The 25199-nt window shown below is 30.9% G+C and overlaps 3 protein-coding genes across 3 annotated transcripts; all 3 read right to left on the bottom strand.

Moving 5' to 3' along the window:
* Positions 1–662: 662 nt before the first annotated feature.
* On the bottom strand, positions 663–2950 carry LOC126675127 (uncharacterized). Its single transcript, XM_050369721.2, has 4 exons — positions 2809–2950; positions 1888–2695; positions 1671–1754; positions 663–984 (listed from the first exon to the last, which is right to left on the bottom strand). The coding sequence occupies exons 2-4, from the start codon at positions 1967–1969 to the stop codon at positions 836–838; spliced, it is 315 nt and encodes a 104-aa protein (XP_050225678.1). The 5' UTR covers positions 1970–2695; positions 2809–2950; the 3' UTR covers positions 663–835.
* On the bottom strand, positions 2011–4357 carry LOC130014745 (uncharacterized). Its single transcript, XM_056105029.1, has 7 exons — positions 4045–4357; positions 3387–3975; positions 2983–3294; positions 2809–2896; positions 2422–2695; positions 2085–2305; positions 2011–2037 (listed from the first exon to the last, which is right to left on the bottom strand). Exons 1-7 carry the CDS (start codon positions 4355–4357, stop codon positions 2011–2013), a joined length of 1824 nt encoding a protein of 607 aa, XP_055961004.1.
* Positions 2964–12559, bottom strand: LOC126675126 (uncharacterized). Its single transcript, XM_056105255.1, has 4 exons — positions 12351–12559; positions 5799–5955; positions 3387–5649; positions 2964–3294 (listed from the first exon to the last, which is right to left on the bottom strand). Exon 3 carries the CDS (start codon positions 5363–5365, stop codon positions 4406–4408), a length of 960 nt encoding a protein of 319 aa, XP_055961230.1. The 5' UTR covers positions 5366–5649; positions 5799–5955; positions 12351–12559; the 3' UTR covers positions 2964–3294; positions 3387–4405.
* Between the last annotated feature and the right edge of the window lie 12640 nt (positions 12560–25199).

Here is a 25199-nt window from a genome sequence, read left to right on the forward strand (position 1 = left end):
CCTATAAATAGGAGTTCCCTCACAACACAAAAAAGACAAGACATCACTCTCAAGTCGTGGAAACTCTGCAAACAAAGCGATAAAGAAGCTCTGCATAATTTCTACAAAAAGACATAAATAATTCTCTAGCCGCCGGAGTTCTGCAAACAAAGCAACATAGAAGCTCTGCATAATTTCTTCAAGCGACTACACACATCACTCTCAAGTCGTGGAAACTCTGCAAACAAAGCGATAAAGAAGCTCTGCATAATTTCTACAAGTGACTACATCAAATCAAGACTCCATATTCGAATCTTCATACGTTGTGTTCATCACCCGTCAAAGATCCAACCAAACGACTGCATATCAAATCAAGTCTCCATATTCGAATCTTCATACGGCGTGTTCATCACTCGTCAACGATTCAACTATTTCCTTCACCAAATTGAAGGAGATTCTACAACGGATTCAAGAACAAGCTTCATAAGCCCTTGATCCACAAATATTGAAGGAAAGCATCAAAGGATTTAATTTCTACACGTGTAGAAATTACCCCATAGAGATTGTACTCCGCTATTTGATTAAATTCAATAAATTGACATTTGTTCATATTTTCTTGCGTCTCAATTTCAGGACAAGAAATTCGTGTTAACAATATCACCCAACAAAAACGAACAAAATGATGCCTGCCCAAACTTAATGAATCATTAAAATTATGATTTTAATACAATTTAATAAAATAAAAATCATTGAAATCTTTGAGTCAATTGACACCTTAAGAGGAGATTGCACAAATTAACAAAATTTACCACTGTTCTATTTTCTATTGCAGGAGTCAACAAGAACTTGAAACAGTCTAACAATGACTCCATATAAATATGGTGCCATCCAATCTCTTCTTCAATACCAATTGCTTATCGTGTTCATTATCATCAGACTTCGGAATCAAACTCATTTCATCCTCATTTCTTATCTCATACTCTGGCCACAATTCATTGCTTGTAACTGCATGAGAACACCAAGTCCTATTCAAAGAGAAATTTTGGAAATTTTGTATCATGCATATAATATAATAAATAAATCATGGTCCTAACATGTTGTACATGAGTGTAAACAAGTCATGTCATTCTCATCAAACACTTGCTAATCTATTATCTCTACTCCGAGGGCATTGTTGAGTACTCCTCAACATTCACCAAGTGCTTGAAAAAATATCAGTACGAGTATTTATAATGTAATACAAAAATTAATTTTTACGAGATGGTAGTTGTTTCTTTCTCTAGTGTTGCCCCCCCTCCCTAATAACCCTTTTTTGACTTTAGTTGAAGTGTGAATTGGTCACATAGATGACTTCCAATTGAAAAATAAATATTTGTGAGTTTTGTGATGGCTGGCAGGTCTAAGGATCAGTATTTGGTTTGAGCATTTATTTTTATATTATCTTTAATATTACATAATTATTGTCAGGAAAAATACATCTTTGATGCACCTAGATCATTTTAAATGGATAAAAGGCGTGAAAAAAGAGATAGTTATTGCAATTATGACAGGTTGAAGCATTCAGAAAAAGGAAACATACTTCCTTTGAAGCTTATGGAGAAACAACCAAACAAATAAGTTATAGTATCCTACCATGAGTATGACCGACTCCTATAAAAAAAAGTTCTTCCATTAACAGATTATGTAGTTACCTTGTTGAGAGAAGAGACGCAGCAGCAACAATGATTTTAGCGACCAAAAGTACAGCAACACATAAGCCAAATCGCATTGATACACTACAAAGTACAGCAAAAACATTACAAAACCTCAGTTACAAGCTACAAAATAGTACTAACAACACAGCACCACAAATAATTAGTATAGAAACAATAGCATATGAAAGTTAATATAAAACTCTAGTTGCATTACCTTTTTTAAAAACACTATTCGTCATCTTCATCTTCATCTTCATCTTCATCTTCATCATCATTTTCATCACTATCATCATCATAATTAATCATAGTATCATCCTCTTCATCACTAGAACCTTTGTTATAATGCTCTTCCACTGAATTTGACCTTTGAATTTGAAGCACATCACTAGCATCAACTTCATCTGGAAGTACATCGATATGGTGCAAAGATTCTAAATCTTCACCATCAACTTGTTCAACTTCATGAAGATAATCAGTCTCATATTGTTGATAAGGCTCATCATTTAATACTGAATCTTCATTGTATGATTCTTTCTTCTCTGGGACATCATATATATTCCTAGGATATGATTTTTGCATAATTTTCCAAGGACCCCCATTTTTCATATCATTGACATAGAAAACTTGATGTACTTGAGATATTAACACAAAAGGATCATTTTTGTACCATTTACGGCTCGTGTTAATGGTATGTAAATTACCATATGTTTTAATCCCATTTTTTTATCCCCAACATCCCACCAATCACATTTAAACAAAAAAACATGATTTCCATGAATATATTGTAGGTCAATTATATCTGTTAGCACACCAAAAAAATCAATTTCTTTCAAATTATGCTCTCCCTTAACTGAAACCCCACTATTTTGAGTCCGGCGGAAACTATCACGTTCAGTTGTGTGAAATCTAACTCCATTCGCAATTATACCACTATACCTAGTAACTCGTATATCAGGACCTAAACCCAACACATATAAATGATCTGTCGTTGTGATCAAACCATCGACACATAAGCGGCCAACCTGGAAAATTAATGTAATTGTGAAATCAAGTTCAATTTTGAGTATTTTTATTTTGATAAATAGAGAGAACAAACTTTTTAAACTCATATTTAATTTTAGAGTATAAAACTTACATACTGCTTGAACCAAGAGGAAAATCCCTCCTGATGTCTTTTTCGCACATCAATAAGACTTGTCTTTTCTAATTCTTCAATGTGCATACTGTTAAAGAGTTAGAAAATTAGATAAAAATGCAAAATTAAGGTATTTAATTTCAGAGATTTTTTTTTAAAAAAAAAGTAACTTACTTGAGATATTCCTCTATATTCTCGCAGTTATTAAGCACGTACCATAATATCTTTTCAAAATCGGAATGGGATAATTTTTCGTACATTACAGCCCCTAAAGGCCTTGCATTATGGGCAAATACAGAAAAACCATCATGCACCCCTACTTGCATAGCCATATCATAGTTTCTCTCAACTCGATTGTATCTTGTCTCAACTCCATGAAAATATAATGAGCAAAAGTTCAAGCATTCCTTAGTGATATATGGTTCAGCAATTGAACCCTCTGGTCGAGCTAAATTACGTACAAAATTTTTCAAAGTCCCTAAGAATCTGTGCAACAAATTGAAAATTATAAATATATATATATATGCTTAATGCTGCAGCAAAAAAATAAATAAATAAAATATTACATCTCAACTAACCTCTCAATAAAGTACATCCACCGATAATGAACTGGTCCTCCTAATTCAACTTCACGTGGTAGATGAATTGCAAGATGCATCATAATTACAAAAAATGACGGAGGATATATCATCTCAAGCTTGCATAATATCAAAACGATATCACTCTGCAACTTTTTGATTGTGGATTTTATTAAAGTCTTTGAACACAATTCCTTAAAAAAAGAACTCAACTCTGATAATGCAATGTACACCTCACTACGTAAAGACCCACAAATTGCTGCTGGAAGTAATCGTTGCATGAATACCTGATAATCATGGCTTTTCATTCCCAAAATTTTACAATCTTCAACATTTACACATCGAGAAAGGTTTGAAGTATATCCGTCTGGCAACTTTATTGATTTCATCCATTCACAAAACTTTCTCCTCTCTAGCGTCGGTAATGTATAACAAGCAAGAGGCATTAGAAATTTATTACCTTTTGGCTGTAAATGTAACTCTTTTCTTATACCCATAGCTTTTAAATCCATCCGAGCCTTAATATTATCCTTTGATTTTCCATCAATATTCATCGATGTCCCCAAGATATTTTCACATATATTCTTCTCTATATGCATTACATCTAAATTATGACGTAATTTTAATGTTTTCTAGTAAGGCAATTCAAAGAATATACTTCTTTTTGTCCAATTGAGCTCTTGTGGACTGCGTACACGCTTTTTTCTATTAGGTGTCTTCCCAAATACCAAATCTTTTGGAACAAATTCAAATTGTCTTAGAACTTCATCTCCTGTCAATTCTTCAAGCTTCGACCTGCGCTCGAGTTTTCCATCAAATTTCTTATTTTTTCTCCAAGAATGTTGAGAATGTAAGTATCTATGATGACCCATATAACATTGCTTCCTTCCATTTTTCAAAGTTAGCAAACAAGTCCACTTATTACACACAGGGCATGCTAATTTTCCTTTTGTGCTCCATCCAGATAACATTCCATACGCTGGAAAATCATTTATTGTCCATAACAATGCAGCATGCAATTAAATTTTTTTACCGCTATATGCATCATATGTTGGCACACCAGTCTCCCATAATTCTTTTAACTCATCAATTAATGGTCTTAAGTATACATCTATATTATTTCCGGGAGATTCCTTACCTGGGATAAGCAAAGATAACATCAAAAAATTCTCCTTCATGCATTTCCATGGTGGTAAATTATATGGCGTCACAATCACAGGCCACATGCTATAATTTGTGCTCATATTTCCAAAAGGGTTAAATCCATCACTAGCAAGACCAAGGCGCACGTTACGAGCATCTTTAGCAAACCAATCATGTTGATTGTCAAAATCTTTCCATTCCATAGCATCAGCTGGATGTCTAATCATCTCATCATCTACACGTTTCTCCTTATGCCACCTCATATCTTCACCAATATCTTTAGACATAAACAATCTCTGAAGTCTAGGTACTAAGGGAAAGTGCCTAAGAACTTTTTGAGCAATCTTCTTGTGTTTTCCCAACCCTGATTTCCATCTAGGAGCCTTACAAGCTGGATTAGGACACCTATCAAGATTTTCATTTTCCTTCCAAAATAGTACACAATCATTTATACAAGCATCAATCTTTACATAACCAAGACCTAGATCGCGCATCAATTTTTTCATCTCATAATTTGAGCTTGGAAGAGTTTCACCCTTTGGCAGTGCATCCTTAAACAACTCCAAATTCATAGTAAATGATTTATTACTAGAATTAGTAAGTGCTTTAATATTAATCATCTTAAGAAGAAAAGATAGCTTCGAATATTGACTACCAGGGTATAGTTCACAGTGAGAATCATTCCACAATTTAGCAAATTTTTCTACCTCTTCTTCTGGCATGTTATTATCTTGATTAGTATGTGTCTCTTCCATATCAATTTCCATAACAGTAGCATTACACATATCATCTAACATTTCTGAAACATCATTAAAATTATTCTCGACTTCATTCATGGAATTATTATCCAAACTAGCAAGATTATCAACTATGTCAGGTTGAAAAGGCTCACCATGATACACCCAATGTGTGTAGTTCTAAAAAATTCCATGTTGAAATAAGTCCCTCTTCACTTCGAGTAATGGCTTCCAGTAACAATTGCTACAATGTTTGCATGGACATCGAACTCTCCCATTCAAATCAGCAAAATCTTTTGCAACATTCAGAAAATCTCGAACCCCCTGAATATACTCTGGACCAAATCGATACAATTTCATCCAACTTTTGTCTGATGATGTCCCTTTGATTCCAAAAGAAAAAAATTAGACAAAATCATGTGTTATTTTTGACATAGTAAAATAAAAATAAAAAATGAATAATAAAATTAAACATATACACATTTAAAGACATAAAGAAAATTTATCAGTACAAAAAATAATTTGAACTTACCCATTATGAAAATAAAGATCCTTAACTATTTTGGAGATGCTATACCACTTTTGATGTGGTAAGCTCTTACGTTCTTCCTTCTTATTTTAATCGTGGGCTACTTCTATTCTTTTTTGTTGCAGTTATATGATAATCTGTAGCTCCTTCAATTCTGAAACTGATTAAACCAACAATTTTCAGAAAGTAAAGACAAAAACGCATTTAAAAATAAAAAGTCACAGTTATCAGCTTGTTAAAATGAAAATGAAACTTATTTAAACCAAGACACCATAAATAATTAAAGATCTAGCCAAAATCTATACCTAGACAGCCGAATTTATATGATCACAAAGTTAATAGAATTAGATTTTTCATAACTTAGTTTAACTAATTAAATACTAAAACATAAAATAAGATGCATTTATGTTTATTCACGTTTTAATATAATATAATGTTTTCTTATAGCTGATCATAACAGCAGAAAACTACAAATATTGCTCTACATATGTTTGTAGCAATAGCAATTATGCACAATCAGTAAATTAAAAAATTATCTGCCAAATAAGTGAAAATGTCAGTCTAAAAAACTATACTCATGTGTAGTCTTACGAATCTCCAAAATTTTAAACAAAGATAAAAAGCAAGAAAAGATAAAAATTCAATTGAGTAATGAATATATGTTATGTGTCTGTTGTAACATTGATACCGATTGTTGAATCTTTGGTACCAATTGTCGTGATCGGTTCTTGACCGGATTGGTATGCGCAGCGGAATCGAAACCATTCGGTAGATATTTAATTATGGATTTGATCAACAAACAATAATATAACAAAATAATAAATAACACAAGAGATTTACGTGGTTCTGCTTTAAAGCGTACATCCACGGGTGAAAGATTCGAGCCATCCACTAATCATCAAAAGGAGTACAAAATTTGTGGAGAATCACCAAATAGAGAACATCTCTAGTAAATATGCCCTTAGAAGAAAAACCCACAAAGTGTTTCTCTCTCTACAAGAAGTACCCAAAAGGGTAAGAATTAACTTATATTCCTCACATCACACACACCCCCTTTTCCCCTTATTCACATCAATGTCTACATTGTGTGTTCGGTTTTTGGTGTCTTCTAAAAGGTGAATAAGGTAGTGTATATATAGTGAATAAATAGTCTATATGGAATCAGGAATATTAATCCTAATTGGATTTATACTTCCTAGTTAGCCAATGATAACAAAGTTATCATTCTTCTAAGCACTTCATTAATAGAGTCCTAATACAAATAGGAATCAGAATTCTAGGCATATTCCAACAATCTCCACCTTGACTTGAATTCTCCAATAAACTGTGATTACTGTTGTGCTCCACCTTCTCCATTTAAGTCCAAACTGAACTTATTCCAAAAGAGGTTCTTTGAGGAGGACCATACAAGTTTCAAGAACGTCTTGAACTTGCTGAAACCAAAATGACTGAAGATTTACTATCTTCGGGTGTATCAATCAAAATTTCACGAAGCTTTGAATTTTGTTGGTCTTAAAACTGATACCAGAAACAAACGTCATTAGTAGCCTATAATGATTAAATCAAAAAAGAAATGTTGAGGTCGTAGCATATCCCTTAATCTTCATAAGTCGACCAACCCAATGAGCATACATCACAAGTGCAGCATCCAATCTCACTTCATCGCCAAATAACCCATAAAACTCATAGTTTTATATATTGAGATACCAGACATGTGCATATAGAAATCATGTTGAACATTCATTATTGCTCTAACCGTCTCATTATGCATCTTGCCCTTGACTGAACCAATATCCCAAAATTCTGCATGTATTGACCGTTACCCATAACTACACTCCACTATCAACTCAGTTGTAGACGGAAAACCAATCGAAATTGGCACATATGTGATATGAACAACCTGAATCTGCATAAATTTTGGATAAAAATATTCTACCTATCTCCAAACAAATTGGCTTATGAGCGATTCAATAGTGACGCCGTTTCAAATTACAAACGTTGTAATCCATCTTGTGTCTAAGATTGCTACTTATTCAAAACAAAATCTCTTTTGCAATATCATGATTTTATCAAAATCTGATTATGCCCAAACGAACTCTTCATTTAACAAACTCTTAAAAGCAATTTTTATATTACTAATAGAATTTTATGAGTGTATAAAGAGATTACCCCAATCATTCATCTTACAAAGGCTCTATAAAATCCTAAAAAAGTTGTGTGTTTAGAAAAGTCATACCTTTTTCTTTTTAGTTTAAAGTAGCATATTAATCTTCATCAAAAAAATCTCCTTAAGAATTTTAATACCCAAGTCTGTCTTCAATTGACGACTTTCGGCACTTCCAAATTTGGTGGCTTCTCTATCTCCAAATAATCTTATTTGTGTCAAGTAATTGCGCCTTGCGAAATCCTCCAAATAATACTTTGCCATCATAATCATAATCCAAAATTGAATCTGAAAACCAAATTGGCTCCGATACCAATTGTTGTAACATTGATACCGATTGTTGAATCTTTGGTACCAATTGTCGTGACCGGTTCTTGTCCGGATTGGTATGCGCAGCGGAATCGAAACCATTGGTAGGTATTTAATTATGGATTTGATCAACAAATAACAATATAGCAAAATAATAAATAACACAAGAGATTTACGTGGTTCTGTTTTAAAGCGTACATCCATGGGCGAAAGATTCGAGCCATCCACTAATCATCAAAAGGAGTACAAAATTGGTGGAGAATCACCAAATAGAGAACATCTATAGTAAATATGCCCTTAGAAGAAAAACCCACAAAGTGTTTCTCTCTGTACAAGAAGCAACCCGAAAGGGTAAGAATTAACTTATATTCCTTACATCACACACACCCCCTTTTCCCCTTATTCACATCAATGACTACATTGTGTGTTCGCTTTTTGGTGTCTTCTAAAAGGTGAATAAGGTAGTGTATATATAGTGAATAAATAGTCTATATGGCATTAGGAATATTAATCCTAATTGGATTTATACTTCCTAGTTAGCCAATGATAACAAAGTTATCTTTCTCCCAAACACTTCATTAATAGAGTCCTAATACAAATAGGAATTGTAACATTGATACCGATTGTTGAATCTTTGGTACCAATTGTCGTGACCGGTTCTTGTCCGGATTGGTATGCGCAGCGGAATCGAAACCATTGGTAGGTATTTAATTATGGATTTGATCAACAAACAATAATATAGCAAAATAATAAATAACACAAGAGATTTACGTGGTTCTGCATTAAAGCGTACTTCCACGGGTGAAAGATTCGAGCAATCCACTAATCATCAAAAGGAGTACAAAATTGATGGAGAATCACCAAATAGAGAACACCTCTAGTAAATATGCCCTTAGAAGAAAAACCCACAAAGTGTTTCTCTCTCTACAAGAAGTACCCAAAAGGGTAAGAATTAACTTATATTCCTCACATCACACACACCCCCTTTTCCCCTTATTCACATCAATGTCTACATTGTGTGTTCGGTTTTTGGTGTCTTCTAAAAGGTGAATAAGGTAGTGTATATATAGTGAATAAATAGTCTATATGGAATTAGGAATATTAATCCTAATTGGATTTATACTTCCTAGTTAGCCAATGATAACAAAGTTATCCTTTTTCTAAGCACTTCATTAATAGAGTCCTAATACAAATAGGAATTAGAATTCTAGGCATATTCCAACAATCTCCACCTTGACTTGAATTCTCCAATAAACTGTGATTACTGTTGTGCTCCACCTTCTCCATTTAAGTCCAAACTGAACTTATTCCAAAAGAGGTTCTTTGAGGAGGACCATACAAGTTTCAAGAACGTCTTGAACTTGCTGAAACCAAAATGACTGAAGATTTACTATCTTCGGGTATATCAATCAAAATTTCACGAAGCTTCGAATTTTGTTGGTCTTAAAACTGATACCAGAAACAAACGTCATTAGTAGCCTATAATGATTAAATCAAAAAACAAATGTTGAGGTCGTAGCATATCCCTTAATCTTCATAAGTCGACAAACCCAATGAGCATACATCACAAGTGCAGCATCCAATCGCACTTCATCGCCAAATAACCCATAAAACTCGTAGTTTTATATATTGAGATACCAGACATGTGCATATAGAAATCATGTTGAACATTCATTATTGCTCTAACCGTCTCATTATGCATCTTGCCCTTGACTGAACCAATATCCCAAAATTCTGCATGTATTAACCGTTACCCATAACTACACTCCACTATCAACTCAGTTGTAGACGGAAAACCAATCGAAATTGGCACATATGTGATATGAACAACCTGAATCTGCATAAATTTTGGATAAAAATATTCTGCCTATCTCCAAACAAATTGGCTTATGAGCGATTCAATAGTGACGCCGTTTCAAATTACAAACGTTGTAATCCATCTTGTGTCTAAGATTGCTACTTATTCAAAACAAAATATCTTTTGTAATATCATGATTTTATCAAAATCTGATTATGCCCAAACGAACTCTTCATTTAACAAACTCTTAAAAGCAATTTTTATATTACTAATAGAATTTTATGAGAGTATAAAGAGATTACCCCAATCATTCATCTTACAAAGGCTCTATAAAATCCTCAACTAGTTGTGTGTTTAGAAAAGTCATACCTTTTTCTTTGTAGTTTAAAGTAGCATATTAATCTCCATCACAAAAATCTCCTTAAGAATTTTAATAACCAAGTCTGTCTTCAATTGACGACTTTCGGCACTTCCAAATTTGGTGGCTTCTCTATCTCCAAATAATCTTATTTATGTCAAGTAATTGCGCCTTGCGAAATCCTCCAAATAATACTTTGCCATCATAATCATAATCCAAAATTGAATCTGAAAACCAAATTGGCTCTGATACCAATTGTTGTAACATTGATACCGATTGTTGAATCTTTGGTACCAATTGTCGTGACCGGTTCTTGACCGGATTGTTATGCGCAGCGGAATCGAAACCATTCGGTAGGTATTTAATTATGGATTTGATCAACAAACAATAATATAACAAAATAATAAAATAATAAATAACACAAGAGATTTACGTGGTTCTGCTTTAAAGCGTACATCCACGGGTGAAAGATTCGAGCCATCCACTAATCATCAAAAGGAGTACAAAATTGGTGGAGAATCACCAAATAGAGAACATCTTTAGTAAATATGCCCTTAAAAGAAAAACCCACAAAGTGTTTCTCTTTCTACAAGAAATACCCAAAAGGGTAAGAATTAACTTATATTCCTCACATCACACACACCCCATTTTCCCCTTATTCACATCAATGTCTACATTGTGTGTTCGGTTTTTTGGTGTCTTCTAAAAGGTGAATAAGGTAGTGTATATATAGTAAATAAATAGTCTATATGGCATTAGGAATATTAATCCTAATTGGATTTATACTTCCTAGTTAGCCAATGATAACAAAGTTATCCTTCTTCTAAGCACTTCATTAATAGAGTCCTAATACAAATAGAAATTAGAATTCCAGGCATATTCCAACAGTGTCCTATACAAATTACTAGAGATACGTATGGCATCCAAATCAATATCAATATTTTTAGACGAAAAATGTACAAAATTAACCAATGAGCTATAACTCAAATGGTATAAACGCTAGGCAGCAAACTGGTAGGTCGTGGGTTCAATTCCTCACACAAGCGCTCCCCCTTCCCAATAATCAAAAAAAAAAAATTGTACAAAATTAAGGTAATAACTTTTTCATTACAGCCAATTAAATGTCAGAAATGTTTTGTAACAAAATGAAATAAAAGGATTTTAGGGTGGGAAATATGATAAATTTTGATTGAGGACTGAGTGAAAATACCTCTCTGATTGAAATTGATTCAGGGACAACACTTTATGCATACAAATGAAATGCATTTCGTTATATAATAAGAAATTACCAATAAAAAAATGTCAATGGAAAAGTCAAACACATCACCAATATTCTCAACTGTAAGAAATTGTGTTGTTGAATTGAGTTTGAGTTTTGTTTTGAGTGTTTGATTTTGTAATTTGAATGTCTTTTTTCGGATTGTTTGCAGGGATCGTCGAAAAATGGTTTAATCGGTGAGGTTTCGATTGATCTTGCTAGTTATGCTGAATCTACTAAATAAAATATTTGTAGTCACATGAAAGTATTCTAGCAAAGCCGCTTGGGTTCCTTTCATAATAGCACGCCCATAAATTTTTATTACCACTTGTTTGGCCAAATTTAACCCAAGATTTATATGAAGCATGCCAATTTTGAATTTCAGCTGTTCTTGCACTAGAGTATAACTTAGAATTCTTCCAAAATTGAACAAAGACCCAGTAGATCATAACGAGATTTCATGGCTGTCATTAAAATTTAAAGAAACCCATTAGCAAATTAATTGTTTCCCAAATTTGTGAACATAAGAGATGCTATTTTCATGAGAAATGAGGTGCTCGATACAGAGTTTCACTCTATTTCTCGTTTCAGAAAAAATAAATGACATAGCTTAATGAGCTATTTTTTCTTAACAAATAATGATTATGCTTCTGGTAAAGTTTTCTTACCTTGATTCTTGAGCTCTGGATTGATGCGGCAACAGTGCTGGAAGTTCAGCGGCGGCGGAAGAACTCGAGGAGCAGTGTCGGATTTAGAAGTGCAACGGGAAGAATGGGCAGGTCGATCGGAAGCGGCAGCGGTAGAATTGTTTATGTTGGCGGCTTGAATCTCAGGTTGGTCGACAGAAATAGTAGCAAAAGAGGTTCTCCTATATGATTTTAGGTTAAGTAATTTTTTGTATAATAAATTTTAAAAGTATATCAATCCCTTTTCATTAAATTAAACAGTAGCATTAAAAATAATTGATACCAACAGAAATTATTTTTCAAATAAAAGTATAATGTAATTGAAGTAAAATATCTAATAAATAACTAAATATCTAATTATTTTATATTTTATATTTAACTATTTTTATTATAAATCAAATGAAAGGTATCACATAATAAAGTATAAATTTAAAAATGTAAAACAAGTTTTTATTAACCAATTGCTCCTAATTCTTAAATTCAAATTTTAAAAATTAAAAATAATATTCAAAATGGTTAAAGGTTTGTTTATATTTTTAGAAAGAAAAAAATTAACAATAAAAATTTATTTTTTTACCAAAAACTAAAATCAATAAATTATTAACCACTATGCTATCCACTATCGATATAATCTATCTATTGTTAAGGGAAACTCTTTATCACAAATAATAATATTTCATTTTAGTAATGAAAATATTTGATAAAATTAAAAATTAAAACAATTTTATATATTTTTTTGTCACGATAAAATTTTATGTAGTGATAAAATATATTTTGTCATTACAAACATTTTTATGAGTATGTAGTGACAAACAAAAATTTGTAATAAAAAATTTATCACAAAAAAAATAAAACAATCTTTAGTGACAAAAAAAATCTGACAAAATATTAATTATCACAATATTGTCTCTTTTTTTGTTATTGCTACAAATAAAAAATTCGTCATAATAAACTTACATATTATGACAAAAAATATTTTATCACTAAGTTTTTTGTCACAATTTAATGAATTTCTTGTAGTATCAGTTGTCACTTTAGACTATATTGGTAAGATTAAAAAATTGCTTCTTTTATATTAAATTACAAACATAAAGACTAGTATAACCCTATTTATAAACTCCACCATTAAAAAAATTAGTTTTAAAAATAGAATTATTAACTCACTATTAAATGATTTAACTTTAAAAATTGAACTATCATTTAATTAAGTAATTTAATAAAATGGTCAAATTTGGAATACTATTGTAAAATTCACATAAAAATCTGAAAGTGACAACTATTGATTGATAAAAATATTGGTTTAAAGACAAAACTAAAAATAAATGGAGGGAGTAATAAATTTAACTTCTATCGCAATTTTATTTGCTCTTTGATTATTTTGTAGTTGCTATATAGTTGCTTTTTGGTTTCTCTTTTCTTACTTTTTAATTTTTTTTAATTGCTCCTTAATTAATTTTTAATAGCTTTATGGTTATTTTTAATTGTCTTTTATTGCTCGCTCTTTAGTTGTTTAACTACTATATATTTAATTGTTTTTTTATTTTTTTTAGTCTATTATTGGTTGCTCTTTAATTGCTTATTGATTATTTTCCAGTTGTTGATGTTTTAATTATTTTATTTTATTTATTTTAGTTGCTCTTAAGTTATTAATTGCAGTTTTTTATGAATAAATACATTACGTCTTCCATAGGTTTTTGATAATTAAAATAACTAAATAAATATATTTAACTTTATTTGTCAAACTCGATTCATAAAGTAATAAAATTTACATCCAACTTATATATATAATAATTTAATCTGTTATACAACTTAATAATTTAGTTATTGACTGTATTAAAGTTAATTAAAAAACATAAAAAATTAAATATTAAAAAATTTATTTAACAATATTTACAATGATTAAATTATATAAAAATTATGAATTTTATTAAAATTTAAAAATAAATCTTATTTGATATTGTATAGAAAACGTATTATGAATATATATATATATATATATATATATATATATATATATATATATATATATATATATATATATATATATATATATATATATTCACATACATACATACATATATATGTTTGTATAAACTACAATGTTTAAATTAGGCTAATGTCGATAATTTTAATTGGCTAAATATAATAAATAATAAATAAATGGTTAAAAATTTATAATTAGATCAAAAAAAATTAAAAGGATATAAAAATATTATGTTTTTCAACTTTAAAATGATGCTCATGATTAAGGTTTTTTTGAGTGAAATATTGAAAAGAATGTAATTACAATAATTTATGAAAAAAAAATGACACAGGCAACAAAAAATCTACCAACGAGCAATCAAAGAGCAACAAATTTAAAAAATTTAAAATCTTATAAAAAATAGTCATCCTTCTTTAAAAATTGAAGATAATATAATTATTTTCTTATGATCTTGTTGCACACATGTATAATATAAATGAGGTGTACACATTTTAAAAATATTATTTAGATTATTTATATTTTCATATTTCATAAAGAATATTTATTAAATAAATTAAATGATATTTAAAAATAAAAAATATAAGAAAAACTATATTATTGATAAGTGTAAAATTAGATAAGAGGTATCAATATATAATGATTTTAAAAAAATAATGATAAATATTAAATAAAGAAAAATAAAAAAATTTAGACTAGAAAGGGTTTTGATACAAAGTAAAAAAACAAGTGTTCACATATAAAAATAAATAAATATTTAAAGATAGATAAATGTCTTAGCATATAAATAAATTTGTTAAATATTTGACTTAAAATTAAATATTTTCATTTTAATAACAACAATAAACATAATAAATTTAAAATGTTTCTTAATGATTAATTTTTTTTATTATTCATTTGTTTTAAATTTTTATATAGTTATTGTTCAAATTGAAAAATTAATTTGGAGTAGTTAGATTTTTAGAAATGGAGAAAAATATGAAAATTAGAAAAAAATGATCGAACCAATTTTTTTTCAAAAACAAAGTTTCACGACAAAAAACATAAAATTTAAAATAAATCACGTTTGCAGTTAATTAAGAAAGAAAATTCATATAATATAAACATAATATTACATAATATTCTTAATGATGGTGAAACAATAACTGTTGTTAATTTGTTTTATGGATATAATATGTGAAATATGGTCTCTAGAAATAATAACAAGTGTCAGGTATCTTCTCTTTAATAAGCGTGCAAATGCAAACAAAAAAGAAAATAAAGCGTATATTTGCTATCTTTTTAGTGGTAGAGTATTTTTGGAAAGGCATAACCCGAATCAGGTATTTATACATTTAACCCATATTAAAATAACAATTTACTTAATAAAGCGGTAAGTAGTAAGTACAAACTCATTGCTTGCTAATCCACGTGATAAACTGACAAGCAACTACTCTTGATTCGTCTCCGAAGCATGAACAGTCGACGGGTCTAAACAATATAAATAATTATTAAAAACAGACCCTAACTCTAGAGAGTACTAGACACTACATAGGACTAGCACAAATAACATGTCGGAATAAAACAATCTAGAGCAACACAAAATACCCAATAGGTAATAATGCACAATCAATACAGGTTTATTGAGTTCTTGTTTTAAAAATGCAATTTATAAATATTATTTAACAAATTTTAAATATTAAATAATTTCCAAATAGTGGGTTAGTCGAGTTACCAATAACTACCAAACTAACCTCACTTGTCGGGTGATCCAAGTCTAATCCGACTCAAAACGTTTATCAAATATAAACCCGAGTTTATATTTATTAAGATAACTTGATAAAATAATAAACCATTAAAATAGAACTCAATTACTTCGAATTCAAGTAACCCGAGTTAAAAACCAAAAATTTAATTAATTAATTAAGTTTAAAAATGTTCAAGGGCTAAATTGTAATTTAGCCAATTTCATGCCAAATTGATATTCGAAATTAAATATAATTATTTTTGTTTATAATTCAAAACGAAATATAAAGTTACTAACCTACAACTTAATCAAATAAGTTTTAAATATCATTCAATTTTTCTTGATATTTGAAAACAAATATAATTACCCGAGTAATTATATTAAATTAAGTTTGTAAAAACACTTATCGTTTATAATTTACCAATTTATAAATTAAAGCAAGATTGAAAGTTATTATCAACCAAAATCAATAGTTAAAAACTAGAAGGATTCATTTTGATTTAGCCAAAATAATTTGATGATCACAATGGCCATTTAGCCATCATCTTCATTTTAAACAAACAACTCCCACCATTACACCAAGAAGTTACAGCATCAACATTAAACCTTATGCATGAAGATTCAAACAATAAAGCAACATTAATAATCGAGAAGAGACAACCTAGAAGCTAAAGCAAACCCTTAAGCATGATCATAGGCATTATGTTTGATCTACACAGCAACCACATAACGAACAAGAAACCGCATAATTTATAGCGTGGATTCGACAAATCTAAACGTCGACAAACGGATAGATTTATCACAACACTATCAATTTGTTTATGAATCACAACATTCCTAAAGATCTAACATCATGAAATATAACAAGATCAAAGAAAATCGAAAAGGAATGCATCAGAAGTAATAAGAAAGTATGAAACAGTTTACATGAACAAACAATATGGTAAAACGATGGCGATTGAAACGATATTGATTGCATACCGTTTTGCAAAAACCGAATTGGGAAACGTAGAGACGTAAGTCTAGAATCTTTGGAACGAAACGGAATTGGTTTCGATCTACAAACGAACAAGAACGATCCAAATTACGGAAAGTCGTTTAAAAGCTAAAACGGAAAACAATGAAGAATGAACTTACTGATATAACACCAAGATTTTGGAGAGGATTGGCAGCGATTTATCTAAGAAAATTCACGAGTATATGACGGCTAGGGTTGATGAATATGTGAAGAATGAAATTAGGTTTAGAATTAAATTAAATAGGATGAACGTAATTAACAAGTGCAGCAAAAATAGGAGGTATGTGGTGCAGCTGCTGGTCTCGAACGAGACCAGCATCCTATCAATGGTCTCGTTCGAGATCGGATGCATTCAGCACAGGTCTCATTCAAGACCTGTGCTGGGTCGAGAGAGGGAATTGGCTTTGGGCCAATTCCCTTGGGCCGAAGGTAACCAATTTCTCTTGCGCCCAAAAAATAAAGAGACCAACCCAACTAGAGTCCAATCCTGATTACAAGTTACTCAAACAAAAAATCAAGTCACGAATTCACAAGCGACCCGTAATTAATACCGGGAACACATAACAATAAAAATAAAAAATTTATGGGATATTACAAAAACCAAACCGAACGTTTAAAACGTTACGAATCAAATCAAAATGTTTCACATTTTTAGCGATTTAGGCCAAACCTTTACAAACATTACAAAACAAAACCAAGCGTTTCACCTTTTTAGCAAATTAAGCCAAACTTTTACAAACGTTACGAAAAAAATCCAAGTGTTTCACCTTTTTAGCAATTTTAAGCCAAATGTTTACTAACGGTCCCAAACAAATCCAAGCGTTTCTCCTTTTTAGTAATGCAAGCCAAATGTTTACAAACGTTACAAAACAAATCCAAGCGTTTCCCTTTTTAGCAATTTAAGCCAAACATTTACAAACGTTACGAAACAAATCCAAACGTTTCACCTTTTTAGCAATTTAAGCCTAATGTTTAGAAACGTTACGAAACAAAACCAAATGTTTCACCTTTTTAGCAAATTAAGCCAAATGTTTACAAAAGTTACGAAACAAATCCAAACGTTACCCCATTTTAGCTATTTAAGCCAAACGTTTTTAAACATTACGAAACAAATCCAAACGTTTCACCTTTTTAGTGATTTATGGCAAACTTTTACAAACGTTACGAAAAAAATCCAAACGTTTCATCTTTTTAGAGATTGAAGCCAAACGTTTACTAACGTTACGAAACAAATCCAAACGTTTTCCATTTTTAGCAATCTAAGCCAAACGTTTACAAACGTTACGAAACAAATCCAAATGTTTACAAACGTTATGAAATAAATCCAAACGTTTCGTCTTTTTAGCGATTTAAGCCAAACGTTTACAAACGTTACGAAACACATCCAAATGTTTAAAACGTTACGAAACGAATCCAAACGTTTCACCTTTTTAGCGATCTAATCCTAACGTTAACAAATGTTACGAAACAAATCCAAACGTTTCACCTTTTTAGCAATTTAAGCCAAATGTTTACAAAGGTTATGAAACAAAATCCAAACGTTTAACCTTTTTAGCAATTTAAGCCAAACGTTTACAAACGTTACGAAACAAATCCAAGCGTTTCACCTTTTTAGCAATTTAAGCCAAACGTTTACAAATGTTACGAAATTTCAAATGTTTTGCCTTTTTAACGATTTGAGCCAAATGTTTACAAACGTTACGAAAAAAATCCAAATGATTCCCCTTTTTAGCGATTTAAGCCAAACGTTACAAACGTTACGAAACAAAACCAAACGTTTAAAACGTTACGAAACAAATCCAAACGTTTCACATTTTTAGCAATTTAAGCCAAACCCTTACAAACGTTACGAAACAAAACAAAGTGTTTCACCTTTTTTGCAATTTAAGACAAACGTTTACAAACTTTCCGAAACAAATTCAAGCGTTTCACCTTTTTAGGAATTTAAGCCAAACGTTTACCAACATTACGAAACAAATCCAAGCATTTTTCTTTTTAGCAATTTAAGCCAAACGTTTACGAACGTTACGAAACAAATCCAAACGTTTCACCTTTTTTAGCGATTTAAACCAAACGTTTGCAAAATGTTACGAAACAAATCAAAACGTTTCGCCTTTTTTGCAATTTAGGCCAAATGTTTACAAACATTTCGAAACAAATCCAAACGTTTCACCTTTTTAGTGATTTAAGCCGAACGTTTACAAACGTTACGAAACAAATCCGAATGTTTTGCCCTTTTAGCAATTTAAGCCAAACGTTTCGAAACAAATCCAAACAATTCACCTTTTAACCCAAACCATTTACAAAGGTTATGAAACAAATCCAGATGTTTCACCTATTTAGCAATCTAAGCAAAACGTTTACAAACATTACGAAACAAATCCAAGCGTTTCACCGTTTTAGCAATATAAGCCAAACGTTTACAAACATTACGAAACAAATCCAAGCGGTTCACCTTTTGAGAAATTAAAGCCAAAAGTTTACAAACATTACGAAACAAATCCAAACGTTTAACCTTTTTAGCGATTTAAGACAAATGTTTACAAACGTTACACCTTTTTTACAATTTAAGCCGATCATTTACAAACGTTACGAAACAAATCCAAACGTTTCACCTTCTTAGCGATTTAAGCCAAACATTTACAAAATGTTACGAAACAAATCCAAACGTTTCGCCTTTTTAGGAATTTAAGCCAAACGTTTACAAATGTTACAAAACAAATCTAAACGTTTAACCTTTTTAGCAATTTAAGACAAATGTTTACAAACGTTTCACCTTTTTAACAATATAAGTCAAACATTTACAAACGTTACGAAACAAATCCAAACGTTTCGCCTTCTTAGCGATTTAAGCCAAACGCTTACAAAATGTTACGAAACAAATCCAAACGTTTCGCCTTTTTAGAAATTTAAGCCAAACGTTTACCAATGTTACGAAACAAATCCAAACGTTTTCCCTTTTTAGCGATTTAAGTCAAAGGTTTACAAAAAGTTACGAAAAAAATCAAAACGTTTCGCCTTTTTTGCAATTTAGACCAAACGTTTCGAAACAAATCCAAACGTTTCACCTTTTTAGTGACTTAAGCCGAACGTTTACAAACGTTACGAAACAAATCCAAATATTTAGCCTTTTTAGCAATTTAAGCCAAACGTTTACAAACGTTTAGAAACAAATCCAAACTTTCACCTTTTAACCCACACCGTTTACAAAGGTTATGAAACAAATCAAAATGTTTCACCTATTTAGCAATCAAAGCGAAACGTTTACAAACATTACGAAACAAATCCAAGCGTTTCACCTTTCTAGCAATATAAGCCAACGTTTACAAACATTACGAAACAAATTTAAGCGTTTCACCTTTTGAGAAATTTAAGCCAAAAGTTTACAAACGTGACGAAACAAATCCAAACGTTTCACCTTTATAGCGATTTAAGCCAAATGTTTACAAACGTTACGAAACAAATCCAAACGTTTAACCTTTTTAGCGATTTAAGCCAAATGTTTACAAACGTTTCACCTTTTTAACAATTTAAGCCAAACATTTACAAATGTTACGAAACAAATCCAAACATTTCACCTTCTTAGGGATTGAAGCCAAACGTTCACAAAATGATACGAAACAAATCCAAACGTTTCGCCTTTTTAGCAATTTAAGCCAAACGTTTACAAATGTTTCAAAACAAATTAAAACGTTTCACCTTTTTAGCGATTTAAGCCAAACGTTTACAAACGTTACGAAATGAAACCAAACGTTTAAAACTTACGAAACAAATCCAAACGTTTCACATTTTTAGCGATTTAAGCCAAACCTTTACAAACATCACGAAACAAAACCAAGCGTTTAACCTTTTTAAAAATTTAAGCAAAACATTTACAAACATTACGAAACAAATCTAAACGTTTCACCTTTTTAGCAATTTAAGCCAAACGTTTACAAACGTTACGAAATTTCAAACATTTCACCTTTTTAACGATTTGAGCCAGAAGTTTAAAAACGTTACGAAAGAAATCCAAACGTTTCACATTTTTAGCGATATAAAGAAAACGTTTACAAACATTACGAAATAAATCCAAATGCTTCACCTTTTTAGCGATTTAAGCGAAACGTTATCAAACGTTACGGAACAAATCCAAACGTTTCACCTTTTCAGCAATTTAAGCCAGATGTTTACAAACGTTATGAAACAAATCCAAACGTTTAATATTTTTACCGATTTAAGCCAAACGTTTACTTACTTTACGAAACAAATCCAAATGTTTAACCTTTTTAGGGATTTAAGCCAAACGTTTACAAAGGTTACGAAACAAATCCAAACGTGTAACCTTTTTAGCAAATTAAGCAAAACGTTTACAAACATTGCGAAACAAATCCAAACATTTCCCCTTTTTAGCGATTTAAGCAAAACATTTAGAAAGGTTACGAAACAAATCCAAACGTTTCACATTTTTAGCGATTTAAGCAAAACCCTTACAAACGTTACTAAACAAAACCAAGCGTTTCACCTTTTTAGCAAATTAAGCCAAACTTTTACAAACGTTACGAAAAAAATCCAAGTGTTTCACCTTTTTAGCAATTTTAAGCCAAATGTTTACTAACGGTCCCAAACAAATCCAAGCGTTTCTCCTTTTTAGTAATGCAAGCCAAATGTTTACAAACGTTACAAAACAAATCCAAGCGTTTCCCTTTTTAGCAATTTAAGCCAAACATTTACAAACGTTACGAAACAAATCCAAACGTTTCACCTTTTTAGCAATTTAAGCCTAATGTTTAGAAACGTTACGAAACAAAACCAAATGTTTCACCTTTTTAGCAAATTAAGCCAAATGTTTACAAAAGTTACGAAACAAATCCAAACGTTACCCCATTTTAGCTATTTAAGCCAAACGTTTTTAAACGTTACGAAACAAATCCAAACGTTTCACCTTTTTAGTGATTTATGGCAAACGTTTACAAACGTTACGAAAAAAATCCAAACGTTTCATCTTTTTAGAGATTGAAGCCAAACGTTTACTAACGTTACGAAACAAATCCAAACGTTTTCCATTTTTAGCAATCTAAGCCAAACGTTTACAAACATTACGAAATAAAACGAAGCCTTTCACCTTTTTAGCAATTTAAGACAAACGTTTAAAACGTTACCAAACAAATCTAAGCGTTTCCACCTTTTTAGCAATTTAATCCAAACGTTTACAAACATTACGAAACAAATCCAAACGTTTCACCTTGTTAGCAATTTAAGCCAAATGTTTACAAACGTTACAAAACAAATCCAAGCGTTTCCCTTTTTAGCAATTTAAGCCAAACATTTACAAACGTTACGAAACAAATCCAAACGTTTCACCTTTTTAGCAATTTAAGCCTAATGTTTAGAAACGTTACGAAACAAAACCAAATGTTTCACCTTTTTAGCAAATTAAGCCAAATGTTTACAAAAGTTACGAAACAAATCCAAACGTTACCCCATTTTAGCTATTTAAGCCAAACGTTTTTAAACGTTACGAAACAAATCCAAACGTTTCACCTTTTTAGTGATTTATGGCAAACGTTTACAAACGTTACGAAAAAAATCCAAACGTTTTACATTTTTAGCGATTTAAGCAAAACCCTTACAAACGTTACTAAACAAAACCAAGCGTTTCACCTTTTTAGCAATTTAAGCCAAACGTTTACAAACCTTACGAAACAAATCCAAGCGTATAACCTTTTTAGCAATTAAAGCCAAACGTTTACAAACTTTCGGAAACAAATTCAAGCGTTTCACCTTTTTAGCAATTTATGCCAAACGTTTACAAAAGTTATGAAACAAATTCAAGCGTTTCACCTTTTTAGCAATTTACGCCAAATGTTTACAAACGTTACGAAACAAATCCAAACATTTCACATTTTTAGCGATTTAAGTCGAACGTTACAAACGTTACGAAACAAATCCAAACGTTTCGCCTTTTTGGCAATTTAAGCCAAACGTTTACAAACGTTTCGAAACAAATCCAAACGTTTCATCTTTTAACCCCAACCGTTTACAAAGGTTATAAAATAAGTCCAAATGTTTCACCTATTTATCAATCAAAGCCAAACGATTGCAAACGTTACGAAATTTCAAAAGTTTCACCTTTTTAGCGATTTGAGCCAAACGTTTACAAACGTTACGAAAGAAATCCAAACGTTTCTCGTTTTTAGCGATATAAGCCAAACTTTTACAAACGTTACAAAACACATCCAAACGTTTCGCTTTTTTAGCAATTTTAGCCAAATGTTTACAAACGTTATGAAATAAATCCAAACGGTTCGTCTTTTTAGCGATTTAAGCCAAACATTTACAAAAGTTACGAATTAAAACCATTTTAAAACCCAAAGTTTCACCTTTTTAGCGATTTAAGCCGAACGTTTACAAACATTACGAAACAAACCCAAACGTTTAACCTTTTTTGCAATTAAAGCAAAATGTTTTCAAACGTTAGGGAACAAATCCTAACGTTTCAACTATTTAGCGATTTAAGCCAAACGTTTACAAACGTTACGAAACAAATCAAAACGTTTCATATTTTTTGCGATTTGAGCCGAACATTTACAAACGTTACGAAATAAAACCAAACATTTAAATTGTTACGAAACAAATCCAAACAATTCACCTTTTTAGCAATTTAAGCCAAACGTTTAAAAACGCTACGAAACAAATCCAAGCGTTTCACCTTTTTAGAAATTTAAGCCAAACGTTTACAAACGTTACGAAATTTCAAATGTTTCACCTTTTTAGCTATTTGAGCCAAACGTTTACAAACGTTACGAAACAAATTCAAACGTTTCACGTTTTTAGCGATATAAGCCAAACGTTTACAAACGTTACGAAACACATCCAAACGTTTCGCCATTTTTGCGATTTAAGCCAAATGTTTACAAACGTTATAAAATAAATCCAAACGTTTGTTCTTTTTAGCGATTTAAGCCAAACGTTTACAAACGTTACGAAACACATCCAAACGTTTAAAACGTTATGAAACAAATTCAAACGTTTCACCTTTTTACCGATCTAAGCCTAACGTTAACAAATGTTACGAAACAAATCCAAACGTTTCACCTTTTTAGCGATTTAAGCAAAATGTTTACAAAGGTTATGAAACAAAATCCAAACGTTTAACCTTCTTAGCAATTTAAGCCAAACGTTTACAAACGTTACGAAACAAATCCTAGCGTTTCACCTTTTTAGCAATTTAAGCCAAACGTTTACAAATGTTATGAAATTTCAAATGTTTAGCCTTTTTAACGATTTGAGCCAAACGTTTACAAACGTTACGAAAAAAATCCAAATGATTCCCCTTTTTAGCGATTTAAGCCAAACGTTTACAAACGTTACGAAACAAAACCAAACATTTAAAACATTACGAAACAAATCCAAACGTTTCACATTTTTAGCAATTTAAGCCAAACCTTTACAAACGTTACGAAACAAAACAAAGTGTTTCACCTTTTTAGCAATTTAAGCCAAACGTTTACAAACGTTACGAAATAAAACCAAACATTTAAATTTTTACGAAACAAATCCAAACGTTTCACCTTTTTAGCAATTTAAGCCAAACGTTTAAAAACGCTACGAAACAAATCCAAGCGTTTCACCTTTTTAGAAATTTAAGCGTAACGTTTACAAACGTTACGAAATTTCAAACGTTTCCCCTTTTTAGCGATTTGAGCCAAACGTTTACAAACGTTACGAAACAAATTCAAACGTTTCACGTTTTTAGCGATATCAGCCAAACGTTTACAAACGTTACGAAACACATCCAAACGTTTCGCCATTTTAGCGATTTAAGCCAAATGTTTACAAACGTTATGAAATAAATCCAAACGTTTCGTCTTTTTAGCGATTTAAGCCAAACGTTTACAAACGTTACGAAACACATCCAAATGTTTAAAACGTTACGAAACGAATCCAAACGTTTCACCTTTTTAGCGATCTAATCCTAACGTTAACAAATGTTACGAAACAAATCCAAACGTTTCACCTTTTTAGCAATTTAAGCCAAATGTTTACAAAGGTTATGAAACAAAATCCAAACGTTTAACCTTTTTAGCAATTTAAGCCAAACGTTTACAAACGTTACGAAACAAA

The sequence above is a fragment of the Mercurialis annua genome, linkage group LG3 (genome assembly GCF_937616625.2).
Source record: "Mercurialis annua linkage group LG3, ddMerAnnu1.2, whole genome shotgun sequence".
NCBI lineage: Eukaryota > Viridiplantae > Streptophyta > Magnoliopsida > Malpighiales > Euphorbiaceae > Mercurialis > Mercurialis annua.